At 40.3% G+C, this 13,994-nt stretch overlaps 1 protein-coding gene across 1 annotated transcript in view; it reads left to right on the top strand.

Annotated features, from left to right (window-relative positions):
• Positions 1-13,994, top strand: part of LOC145491805 (uncharacterized) — a 130,616-nt gene that overhangs the window by 114,236 nt on the left and 2,386 nt on the right. Inside the window, exon 8 of the mRNA XM_081471074.1 lies at positions 13,228-13,994. This exon is cut by the window's right edge and continues 2,386 nt beyond it. Within this exon, the coding sequence (XP_081327200.1) occupies positions 13,228-13,617 (390 nt within the window). The 3' untranslated portion in view covers positions 13,618-13,994. The remainder of the gene's footprint in view (positions 1-13,227) is intronic.

Here is a 13,994-nt window from a genome sequence, read left to right as displayed (position 1 = left end):
CACGTTTGAATTTCCAAGTTCTTGCGTTGCGTGACATTAAGATTGCGGCGAGAGGGCTGTCGGACAGGTCAAGGGATCTTTTGCTAAATGTTTTGCTAAAAAGTCCTTGCATTAGGTGAAGCGGGATAAGCTCCAGCCTGATAAGCCACTTGGCTCGTAGGCAGAGTTTTTACCTTCACGTGGTCAGTAGAGATAATTGCCTTTTGTTACAATTGGCTAGGTCTGAAAGGATATGCTTGGGATCTGGAATTGGCCCAAACTATGGGGCGGGATTCCGGAAATGCAAAATATCTTTTGTTTTTTTTTGTTTTTTTTTTTGTTTGTTTTTTTTTTTTATTTTACTGTCACTCAGGAATTTGGAAATTTATCTTGGCCCAAATAGATTTTTTGGGGGCCAAAGCGAATCAACCAGGCAAGCGCTAAATGGTGTCTCCTTTCAAACCAAGCTATAGCGTGTGCCTGGTTTACAGCTGTCTAATTGAAACCGTCAAGTTGGTTTCAGCAATAATATATAGATTTAGCCAAGCCTAATAGCGGATTGTTCAAAGCCCGGTTGTTAAAAGCCCGATTAAGATAACCCAGGATAAGCGAGAATTTTGAGTTGAGTTTGCAAATTTACGCTGAGGTTTTCCGTTAATGTTGTTTGGCCTTCTGTTTTGAGTTTGAGTAATCCAATGGTCCTCAGAATACACAAAACAAAAGCAGTAAAAAACATTTGTATACAAGAAAAAATTATACTTCGGTCAACTTTTATAATCCTGGGTTAGCGTTAATCGATTTCCGAACAACCTGACCCTGTTTACAACAAGTTGACCTGACATGAGCCCGCGAATTAATCGAAAACCAGCACTTGATCAGCGGTCAACATCAAAAAACACGTGACCTCGATGAGCTCTAAACTTTAGCCCGCGATATGGCCACGTGATACGGTCAGTGGATACCTTGTTTTGGTAGGTGTCAATTGACCATAACATGGATGTCAAATCTCAAAGAGCGACGTTACAAACCGAGCCGGTACATGTCTCACGGCTGTCAACCGTTAGCTGGAGTATGGCCGTCATCTTGCGCGACTCTGTCGCCATCGCCGTTCGTCGTGCGTATGCGCCCATGAGCAATACCGCTAGTCATGATAACCATGAGAAAATCAATTCATGGGTTTTCTTTTCTTTCCTATATGTGTAGGTCGCTTCGCTTGACGGCCCTTCGGGCCGCCGGAGCTCCGCTATTATGTCAAAGGCTAACTTTAAAACTCATGTAATAAGGCCCAAAGTATAATTTCGCCCGACTAATTTCTTCTTCATTTCAAATTGGAGAAAGGAACTCAGTGAGAAGACACTCTACTCAGTGCTTGTTTTTTTACATACCAAACAGTGAAGTTAATTTGAGATCAATCGACTTTATTATCTTCTATTTACAGAATCTGTCAGCAAATCCCACAAATCTGTCAGCAAATCACACAAGGTATAAGTTGACACTCGGTTATAATTCATATGCCGGGCATTTTTCTGGATGTCAGCCATTTTGCATACGGACAGAAATTCAGAACTTTCACAAGGATAAACGATTGAAATAAACATTTACAAACATTAAAATCTTACTTTACATTTTCCTTTACGCATAAACAGAAGATACACCCAAGCTTGAGGTCACAACATTGAATCAAATCGAAGTAGCAACCACGTGAAAAAACCGGCGAGTGAACCTGATTAAGGAAAGGTTTTGTTTATATCTGTGAAAACTCGAGCGAACTTTGACGCGCTACATTATGAGAAGGGCTTCCAGCCCCCCGTGATGAAAGTGTTGTTACATATTTTAGAGCGGGAAAGCGTACTGCGCAGCTTTCTGCGCATCCCTAGCCTTACTTGCGGGCTCAGGTAATAATGCAAGCTGCAATGGTTCGCAAGATCGGTTCGCAATAGTTGGAAAGAGCGGCGGAGGCTGTGATATTATAAGGTGCGCGATCGTGAGGATGTCGCTCGGTTGAGTTATTTATACTTGGGCAAGCACGAATTTTATTCGGAATTTTACCGTTAAGAAAACAAGGCTCCCCCGCCTGCTGAGAGGTTCTCTTGTTGATATATTCAGTGGGTTGCTTATATGGATGCAATATGTAAAGGGTTGTAAATAAAATGTGTCTTCGCAACGAAATTTCTTGTTTTCTACGAGAAAAGAAAGGGTTCGGAAACCGTCTTTAGGTTAATTTTGTCTGAAAATAATTGATTCCCCACGAAAACAATACACCAGGTTTCTATTAGTGATTTTAAAATGTTGCTGCCTATCAGGAATATTGGAAAAATGTATAAGTTCGTAACTTTTTTTATTAACACGATCGACAAAATTCCCGCCATTTTTTCAAACTTGGAGCCTGGCGCACATTCTCGTCCCCAGTGGCAGCGCTCCTTTTTGGTCAGCTCCAACAATCGCGACCTCTGGGAAGGTCTAACACAGGAAGTCCGCGATTCACTGACTTCCCGTCACTCTGCGCATGCACAGAGTCAAGTTTGACAAATCTGACGGGCTGAGAAAACCAAACGATTACTAAGCGCGCGCTCAGAAAATCGGACCTTCCCAGAGGTCGCGTTTCTTGGTGTTGACAGAAGGAGCGCGGCCTCTGGGAACGAGAATGCCTAGCGCACAGTCAAAACTTGAGCATGCTTAATACGTTTTTCCACTCTAAAATTACATATCCGAACGGTTTCGGCAACTTGTCGTTGTCAGACCCCTCGCAACTCGTTCCAGATCTCTCACGCTAATCGTTTTCAAAATGGCCGCCATCGACAACAGACGACACTAGTAAGATAAGTAAATCTTTATTCTGCTTATCAGATGTGAGGGTTCCCCGTGAAATTTGCGAGGTTTCAAGGTCCACGGACCTGATCACGAGCGATTCTAATGTTCAAATTGTGGCTTTTCAAGGGAGTCAGTGGGCTTAGATCGCCCCAGGGATTTAGTGTGTTCTGACCCATAGCACGTGACACGTTCTCCACCAATCGAAAAATGTATTTGAGTTGGAAGATAAAACAAGTCCAATATAGCTTTGCTCCATCGCTCACCATTACAGGCGGTGTTGTGAAACCTTGTGTTTTATCAGGAAAAGTAAAACATTGGTGAGTATTAATTTGTAACTCAATTTACTTTCAATTGTTGTTAGCACTCGATGCAACAACGTCTCATGAGCGGATATCAGTATTTGGTGGCTTATACGACCATGCTTTTAAAGCTAGTCCGTTGTCTTGCACCCGTTTCCTCTTGTTGTGGAATAGTTGGAGAAGCTCGTGAAGAAGTTTATCATGAAATCAGGGTGCAAAACTAATTTGGTATTTTCTCCTAGTGTGAAAGATGGTTTTAATTAACTTGTTGAATACTTACGCTGAGTTGTTATAAGTACTGATCAACATATACTTTCTCGTATCGTGAATTCGGCCTAGAGCAGATGTCCTGTTTCTGTGGTAAATATTGTTTTACTAAAGAATGTTTGCATGTAGTTAGTTACCTTATAAAAATAACAGTTATTTGTTCTCGTATTAAAAGAATGATTACCTTTTTACTTGGTTGGATGATTACGCAAGAATTTCCTGGAAATTAACTTTCCTTGTATTTTAGGTCGTTTAAGTTGACTTTTTAGGGTATTATTTTATGCCGAATTTACGATAAGGGAACTTTTTCCTTGACCTTAATTACAGAGCTGTTTAACACCTTTTCAGCGTGAACAACTATAGTTCTTTATCTTACTCCCTGAATTTGTAATTGAGACAATCACTCTTGGAACACGTACTCCTGTAATTCAGGGAAAAGGCGGTACCTAAAGTCCGGCCCTTGTTCTCCAAATGTAATGTTTATCTAGTTGTTCAACGACAATCAACTCTCTATGTAAGTTTATTGTTAAGTTTAGTTTTGATGCTAGAAACATGTTGTTTATAATTATAATTTTTATATTCCTGATTTAGTTTTAGTTTAACCAGATCTAACTGGAACAGTGTAAAATTGTAGTCAGAGTCATAATTTCGTAAAGAGCCAACAATGCGAAGGAAAATATGTTAATGTAAACCATATTTAGAGATGATCACGATTCGCCAGGACGTGTAACATGCACGATGGTTGATGGACATGGCCTTGTTGTAGCTTTAAACTGCAGATGTAAAAACGTTTTATTGTTACTTTTTATGCATAAAGTTAAGTTCAACAGAGAGTGTTGGAAATGCTTTCTTCTTAAACAAGCCTCCAGCAGTAGAACTAGTCGCAGGTACGACGAAGTGGAACTTACGGCTACCAATCTAGATTGGAACGAACCGTAAGTAAAACCAGAGTAAAAGCTTACCGAACTAGAGTGGAACCGAGTAGTCGTAAGCAAACTGGAGTGAAACTAACCGCATGCAAAACCAAAGTGCTACTTATCTGAAGTAAACTTGACTGAAACTAGCCGGCGCAAGAAAACCAGAGAGGAACTATATACTGTCAGACTGCAGCCCGGGCGTGGGGGTACTACTTCCTTATATGGGCTATATAGGTATGTGCGGCCTCAAAGGGTAGGGTTTTTCAGCTGTTTTGGTAAAAACGGGGTATTGATTTTGGCCATTTCGGTCTTAAATAGGGTATGGTTTAGCCCCCTAGTCTTGAATTCAGTATGTTTCTTAGAAGAAGCTACTTCTACTATGTAAAGAGTTGTGGATAAAATGTGTCTTCGCAAGGAAATTTCTTGTATTCTGCGAGAAAAGAAAGGGTTCGGAAACCGTCTTTAGGTTAATTTTGTCTGAAAAAAAATTGATTCCCCACGAAAACAATACACCTGGTTTCCATTAGTGATTTTAAAATGTTGCTGCCTATCGGGAATATTGAGAAAATGTATAAAGTTCGTAACTTTTTTTATTAACACGATCGACGAAATTTCCGCCATTTTTTCAAACTTGGAGCCTGCCGCACGTTCTCGTCCCCAGAGGCCGCGCTCCTTTTTGGTCAGCTCCAACAATCTCGACCTCTGGGAAGGTCCAACACCAGAAGTCCGCGGTTCACAGAGTCAAGTCTGACAAATCTGATTGACTGAGAATACGAAACGATTACTCTGCGCGAGCTCAGAAGATCGAATCTTCCCAGAGGTCGCGATTCTTGTTGCGCGGTTTCTGGAAACGAGAATTCCTGGCGCACAGTCAAAACTCACGCATGCTTAATACGTTTTTCCACTCTGAAATTACATATCCGAACGATTTCGAAAATTTGTCGTTCTCAGACCCCTCGCAACTCGTTCCAGATCCCTCACGCTAATCGATTTCACACTAGTATGGTAAGTAAATCTTTATTCAGCTGATCAGATGTGAGGGCTCCCTGTGAAATTTGCGAGGTTTCAAAGTCCACGACCTGATCACGTACGAGTCTAAAGTTCAAATTGTTGTTTTTCAAGGAAGTTAGTGGGCTTAGCTCGCCCCAGGGATTTAGTGTGTTTTGACCCTCCAATCGTCCAATCCAAAAGTGTTTTGAGTTGCAAGACGGATAAACAAGTCAAATATAGCCTTGTTCCATCGCTCACCATTGCAGACACTGTCGTCAAGCCTTGTGCTCTATCAAGAAAAGTAAAACATTTGTGAGTATTAATCTGTAATCAGAATTACTTTCAATTGTTGTTAGCACCCGATGCAACAACGTCTCATGAGCGGGGATCAGTATTTGGTGGTTTATATGACCACTCTTTATCTAGTCCGTTGTCGTGCACCTGTTTCCTCTTGTTGTCGAATGAAGTTTGAGAAGCTCGTGAAGAAGTCAATCATGAAAGCAGGGTGAAAAACTAATTTTAGTCTATCTGAGCAATAATTTTAGTGGCTGAGTACGTCAGAAAATATTAAAAACCACCAGTCTATCGACAGTTTTTGTGAGAACACGGCCAGCAGACTGTTGTCGGTCGCATGTCGTGTCCTTATGGCAGTCGGCATTAAGTGTTCACATTGTTCCGAGGGAAAATTTTGGTGTTCTAAGCAGGCTGCTGCGGTTTTACGTGTGGGCGATTTATTTCCCAGTAGTTCATAATATTTATGTAACGCGAATTTATCCTGGCAGCCCATTTAAGGCTTGCCAAACTCTATAAATACGAAAGTAGAAGTTTACAAAAAATGCGGCTGAATAAGGCTAAATACGTCTGAATACGGCGAAGCCTGACGAAAATTTCCGTATGTTACACGTTCGCCTGCTTCTTATGCTGAGAAGAGCCACTGATGAGAGCCTGTTTAACCGCAGAACAATGTTCAGTTCTATGATAAATAACGGTGCGAAGCCTTCGCCATTGCGACATGTAGGACTAGGTTTTTCGAATTTATTTTCAAACATGCTGTGTAGCCACATGACTTCTTGGAAATCCCAACTAAAAACCAGTGGTATAAATAAATCAATGTTGCTCTTGCCACCCTTATTTTTGTCATGTTATATTTCACGTTGATAAACTTAGTCTAATGCTGTATTGATCCTTGGGTTTCCAAGAAACTTAGATAATTGTGATTTAATTATGCAGATCAAAGTTTCTTTCCGATGATGTTGAAACGAACTGCGAGGTCCTGCTGTGACTCATATTATTTGATACAGTAGCACTCCTAAAGGTTATAAGTCCCAATCTAGCGTTTTATTTGGTGAACACATGGACAAGTTAGGCGAATTTGTGCAGAGCATTTTATTTCTTTGTTTCATTTCTCGGAAATCTACATTGGCCTAATGGTGAACTATTTAAATATTAGTGGTAGAATCTTCTAGCTTGATAAACAAACAGGTGAATACACCTTAGTATTTAAAACATCGCTAAAACAAACGCCATGAACACAAAATTTATCAAAAATAGACATTTTTGACGACTTAACTCTAGAACAGGGATCAATAATTAAATGTTTATACCGTTCTTTATCTAGTCCATATTCGCAAACACGTTACAGCTTCCTTGTTGTCGAATGAGGTTTAAGCAGCAAGTGAATTTTGAGTGTCTTGAAAACTACCTGAGGAAGTTAACCCATCACGGGCGATCTAAACACTACTTTGGCCGGGCACTTCTTGGGGATTATTCAAATGAAAATGACAAGTTTCTGTTTGCCTAGAGACGCTTTACATTGACTGAGTTTGATAAGCTTAAGATAGCTGGCTGGCTGGCTGGCTGGCTGGCTGGCTGGCTGATGGATCAATGGGTGGGTAGGTAGGTGGGTATTGTAGGTAGATAGAGTGCAAATTGGTAATTAGAAGAGCTTTTTCAAACCTATTATTTTAGACAAGATTTATCATCATTAGAAACGCACTTTCACGGCTAATTTCTGTTAATCTATTCTTCCTAGATTATGGACTCGCTGACCTGGAAATATGCTAGAATCATCGTTAATGTTGTTTTCTTTGTCTCGGACGTAATGGGCATTAAAATACCTGTGAGCAGCAAAGTCAAGTCACGCATAATACAAGAAGCCGGTAAATTTCTTTGGATGAATCCAGTGGCCAGGATGGCGATAAAGACGTTTATTGTGGCTTTTAAAAATGCATGGCGAAAAGATAATCCATGCGAAATGGCTCTATCCATATTGAAACTAATCATGGACCTCCAGGCAACTGGACTCCTGTGGACGATCTTTGAGAGTGTGTTCTTCGGGATGGGCAAGTGGGATAGACTGATTACTTTTGTCCAAGTATCTCTCAATGTCACTGCAACGCTTTCCACAGGGGGATGGGCTCTGGGAGTGAAGATTGTGGGTGCAGTTCTCTCAGCGAAAAGTTTGATTGATCTAATTAGGGAACTTTAATTTCCTAGTTTGTAAAGCCTTCATAAATCCAACAGTCTTTGGGGAGAGCCAAAAGCAATAACCTTCCATGCAAGCGCTAAATATGTCATGTAGAATTAAATGATAGCATATTCGTTCCTCGAGTGTATACTCCAAATTCACTTATTCGCTGAGAAACTTTAAAAATACTGGTTTCTAGATAAAGCACTGTTTTAATATTATGACTGAAATATAAAAGCTAACCATAAATAACCCAGAGGGGAACTAATCATAAGTAAACTAGAGTAGAACAAAGCGCAAGCCAGCTGAGTTAGTATTGTCAATGATAAAAAATGTATTAAGAAGGATGTATTCGCGTATAGTGATTTGGAGACTAAAAACATTATAATTTACTTGTTTTGGTGGTGGAATAAAAAGGATCATATTATAAATTTAACATATGTATTCGGGAATATTAAGATCTCCTCTAATAGCGCAGATCAATTGTTATTTTCTCCTAGCATTAAAAGATGGTTTTACTTAACTTGTAGAACACTTACGCTGAGTTGTTATAAGTACTGATCAACATATACTTTCTCTTATCGTGAATTCGGCCTAGAGCAGATGTCCTGTTTCTGTGGTAAATATTGTTTTACTAAAGAATGTTTACATATAATTACCTTATAAAAATAACAGTTATTTGATCTCGCATTAAAAGAATGATTACCTTGTACTTAGTTGGATTATTACACAAGAATTTCCTGGAAATTAACTTTCCTTGTATTTTAGGTCGTTTAGGTTGACTTTTTATGGTATTATTTTATGCCGAAATTACGATAAGGGAACTTTTTCCTTGACCTTAATTACAGAGCTGTTTAACACCTTTTTAGCGTGAACAACTATAGTTCTTTATCTTGCTCTCTGAATTTGTAATTGAGACGATCACTCTTGGAACACGTACTCCTGTAATTCAGGGAAAAGGCGATACCTTAAGTCCGTCCCTTGTTCTCCAAATGTAATGTTTATCTAGTTGTTCAACGACAATCAACTCTCTATGTAAGTTTATTGTTAAGTTTAGTTTTGATGCTAGAAACATGTTGTTTATAATTATAATTTTTATATTCCTGATTTAGTTTTAGTTTAACCAGATCTAACTGGAACAGTGTAAAATTGTAGTCAGAGTCATAATTTCGTAAAGATCTAACAATGCGAAGGAAAATATGTTAATGTAAACCGTATTTAGAGATGATCACGATTCGCCAGGAAGTGTAACACGATAGTTGATGGACATGGCCTTGTTGTAGCTTTGGTTGTTCTGGCTTTAAACTGCAGATGTAAAAACGTTTTGTTGTTAATTTTTATGCATAAAGTTAAGTTCAACAGAGAGTGTTGGAAGTGCTTTCTTTTTTAAAAAAGAAGTCCCCAGCAGTAGAACTAGTCGCAGGTACGACGGAGTGGAACTTACGGCTACCAATCCAGAGGGGAACGAACCGTAAGTAAAACCAGAGTGAAAGCTTACCAAACTAGAGTGGAACCGAGTAGTCGTAAGCAAACTGGAGTGAAACTAACCGCATGCAAAGCCAAAGTGATACTTACCTCAAGTAAACTTGAGTGAGACTAGCCGATGCGAGAAAACTAGAAAAGAACTATATACAGACAGACTGTAGCCCAAAGTGGGGGGGGGGGGGGGGACGGGGTGGGTACTCTCTTATATGGGCTATATAGGAATACGCAGCCCCAAAGGTTGGGTTTTTCCGTTTTGGTCATAAATAGGGTATCAATTTTGGCCATTTCGTTATTAAATACGGTATGGTTTTAGCACTCTAGTCTTGAATTGGGTATGTTTCTTAGCAGAAGCTACTTTTTCAATGGTCATAAATAGGGTATCAAATTTTTGGCTAGGTCATAAATAGGGTGGCAAAAATCGCGGATTTTGGTCATAAATAGTGTAAGGCTTTTGGGAAGCGGGCCGCACACCCCCACCTAACTTTTCTGGGAGTACCCCTGCCCCCCGGGGGAGTGCAGTAGAACTAGCTGCAAGCCGCCCAGTGAACTGGAGCTACTTTTCATCGTTGAATCAACGAAAGTTGTCTTTCTTCCTCTACAGCAACAATTAATCTTTAAAAATGTGCCTCTACTCACTCATATGACAAGAAAAGTTGTAAGTAAATTCAAACGAGTTGGTTTTAAATGTCATGTTTTAACGTGAATATCCAACAGAAAGCTTGAGGATCTCCTCGCGCACGTCTCCCGTCAGATCAGAATATCACTGAAGTCAGCAGAAACGCCACATCAAGAAATAGAGAAAAGGATCAAAAGAGTGATGAGGCGTATGCAGGAACTAAAAAGCTCTCAGGAACGTAGATTTAGTGAACTGAGTCAGCATCAGTCACAAAAAATTCAAGACATCATAGCAAAATTAGCCGCGCACTTCAAATCAGAGGAAACTATCAAAAGTTTTGCGATTGGTCTGAGGATAAAGTACCAGCAACCTCGGCGACATGGCAGGAGACAAAAAGTGAAGCACTAAAGTAGATTTCGGAGAGAACACAACAGTTTGTTCAGCAATGGGAAGATGACCTTGCCCTTCAGCTGCTCGTCTTCACGACCTACTTATAAATATCATAGCATTTCCCTGTTGAGAATCAAGTATAATACAGTTTTCCAGCAAAAACCAAAAGATTGGGGGGGGGGGGAGGCATTTGACAGACTGAGATTTCCCCGAATAGGTGGGCATTAGATCCTTTTTGAAGCAGCAAATCCCTTAACCCACCCTTAACCAAAGGGTAGGGGAAAGGGGTTACATTGAAAGTGTATAAGGCCGTTGACAGAGCACTGCAGTTTTTTTTTTTAAACTCGTTCTGCTAATTCTTGTTGTTTTCATTGCTGTTACAATGAAATATCTTCCATCCTGGCCTGATCAGCAGGCCATTGGAGACGTCGAGGTATTTTCGTATATGTATGGAAAATACAGGATTTTATAATTTAGTTTCATGTTACGTGTACGGCATAGGTTATATGCACGTAACGTCTTAACCCTTTCACTCCCATGGAAAAACCACTTATTTTGTAAACCAGTAACTATAGACCCAAGGACCACACATAATATACCGTTTGAAAGATACTATTTGTGGGATACCATAAATCACACTAACAGCCATAGAGGAAGCCTCAGTTTGAACTGAAGAGCATTCAAAACGAAAAACGAAAAAGTTTAAAAAATATCTCACTCCTTGTGTAGTTGAGGTATACCCCCTAACTATAGCTTATTGTGCAGCTCTTAATGTATGGGTTATTGTCAGATATCAAATTGACCTTAAAAGTCTAAGAGGAAAAAGTTGCATAATTTTTAGGGGTGGTTACTCAAGTTTCATATAGGAGGGAGGTATGATTTTATGGTTTTAAATGACATACCTTTTTGCTGTTCAAATTTGATAAAATTGACCAAATATTGACCATGTAATGGTATTTTGTGCCACATGGCACTCTTAGGAGTGAGTGGGTTAAATCAAATTTTAAGAAATGGACGAGGTACAACTCCAGGTTTATTGCTGTAACTTCTCTTTTTGCTGAGCTATATGTTTATTTGAATGATTTTCCTCAGACAACTGAGTCATCCTAACATTGTGAAGTTTTATGGAACCAATCTTCAGCATGGTCGAAATGGAACAGCAGTAATGATCATCCTGGAGCTATGCAGCTGTTCCCTCAGTTATCACGTGATGTCTCATCCAGAGGAAGTTCCTGCACGATTGCCAAAGGAAGCAGTCATGGAGAAGGTGTTGGGCTGGGCTCTAAATATCTTGGATGCCTTGCGATACATTCATTGTGGACGATTTGCTCACCGAGACTTAAAATTGGATAATATTCTGGTAAGTTCCTACACTGGGTACCAGAGGTTTTTTCTCGCGCGCGGCGGATGGAAATACTTCGCTTCGCTTCGGAGGCCGAAGGCCGCCGGCACAAGCGGCCAAGCCGCGAAAAAAACCTCTGGTACAGAGCGGTTTCATTTACCGTCCTCGTTGAACTTTGATGAATTTTATTGGATTACATTTAAAGCAATCACAACGAGCATCTCCCACTGTGATCTCATGGACTGGTACGTAAAGACATTCGCACGTGAAGACACATTCGCGCGATATGACAGGCCGCGTATTCTATGTAAGACGTGCTACCGACGGATCGAGAAGTTCGAAGCGACTGTCAAAGAAGTCGCAAATTTAAACTGAGAATATTACAAAAAGAATTTTATCTGTTGGAGACACTACAAACGGTGGAAATACGCGTTCAAAACGATGTTCCAGCTCGCCTGGTACACCGGGCGTCTGGAGCATTCTGTAGTTCAACACAGAATCCAGGAATTAACTGAACTAACAACGATTTCCCGAATCCCGTTGGCAAAACCGCCAAATCATCCTTGCTGCGACTAAAATTCGCAATTCTATCCCTTTGCTCGGCGTTTTAAAAGTTGTCAACACCGTCTAAGATTTTGAGGTATTTTTGTTGTGGCTTTGACCAGATCTTGATCTTTCACAAATCTTACAGCGCGCGAACAAACATCACACTCAAAATCCGACATCCACGATCATCACGCCACCAAGCGACATTTCACAGGCTAACGTTCCCTATTCTTAGAAACGAATCACCGTGTTTGTTAGATTAGAAAACCCTTGGGAGGTCGTTAGGAGCCAATCAGCTCTCTAGTCCAGATCCTGAACTAACAGATTGAAACTGGCTTGTTATTGGCTCGGTACTGTCAAAGAAATCGCGCTCTGCTCCAGAAGTTTTTCGTGCGGGTCACAATTAGAGACATGACCGACACCGGAAACCGCGCAAGAAAAACTTCTGGCACCTAGGGTAGTTAGTTCCTGTCGGGAACTCAGATTTTTTCTTTCTCTCACGCTCGTGTCATGCTGATCGTGATTAATTCACTTTTCACATTTTGGTAAGTTGTTGAAATAATGATTTCCACAACCACTTCTAACCATTTGGATTGGTTCTCTAATTTAGCAGTTGCGAAAAAAGATTACACTACTAACACTCAGAGTATATAACAAGCGAAATCAACCCCTAAGCTTTTTACCAGCTCCTTCCTGCTACCAAAAATGATGACATCAAGAGTTTTGGCATGACAACAAACGCAATGCATCACATCAGTGTGTCTTCCTTGGGGCCAATGCAAGCCGCGTTCCTTTTCTCTGATTGATTTATCGGCTTTAACAAACTCTGATACTTACAGACATTGACAAACAGGTTGGGAAGGAGATTAGACCTGAAACTTTAACTTGAACTTAATACTGCATCAATCGTGTGATTTCTAAAATGTACCTTCTACTGATATATAGATAGACAGACAGACAAACAGACAGACAGATAGATAGATAGATAGATAGATAGATAGATAGATAGATAGATAGATAGATAGATAGATAGATAGATAGATAGATAGATAGATAGATAGATAGATAGATAGATAGATAGATAGATAGATAGATAGATAGATATTTACTTTGTGTAGCTGGCACCCGACGGAAGGGTCAAAGTTGCAGATGTGGGAGTAGCCAAGCATGAAAACGAAATAACTGGTACGATTTGCGGCACCTCGATATACTTAGCCCCTGAAGTCTTCGAGGGTCGAATCTACAACAGCAAGGCCGATATGTACAGTTTTGGGTATGTGCTTTGGGAGCTGTGGTACGGTGAGATTGCGTTTGGAGCCGCCATTGACAGCAGACAAGAATACAAGGTCTGGGAAGACGTGGTGAAACAAGACCTTCGACCCACTCACATTGAAGGCACGCAACATCCATGGAGAAATTGGCAACATGTCATGGCATCGTGTTGGAAAAAAAGACCCAAAGTTAAGATTGACAGCCCAAAAGGGATGGGAACAGCTGCAGAATCGTGAAGACTTTGAAGAGAATATATCACCATCACCACCACCAGTACCTCCGAGGTTTTCAACGCTATCACCACCATCACTACCTCCGAAATCTTCATCGCTACGACTGGGGCCCCCAACGAAACCAAGGCTAAAAAAGCCCAAAGGGACTCCTGTTTCATATCATCGTGAAACCGAAGACGGGAAGGTGCATTTTGAGTAAAAAAGAAAGTAGGAAATGAAATTCCAATTGCACCCACGTCATGTCTTATCTCTTCATTATGACTTGCAGACTTCAATGCTTTAAAAATCCAAAATCTCAACGTTAGGACAAAACAAGTTTGAATTTATTTCATACTAATTATATGTCGCATATGTATCTTATAACGTGTCAGTAAGTCCAG

The sequence above is a fragment of the Orbicella franksi genome, chromosome 7 (assembly GCF_964199315.1).
Source record: "Orbicella franksi chromosome 7, jaOrbFran1.1, whole genome shotgun sequence".
Taxonomy (NCBI): Eukaryota; Metazoa; Cnidaria; class Anthozoa; order Scleractinia; family Merulinidae; genus Orbicella; species Orbicella franksi.
The sequence above is the reverse complement of the archived record's forward strand: the minus strand, read 5'-3'. Positions and strand labels throughout refer to the sequence as shown.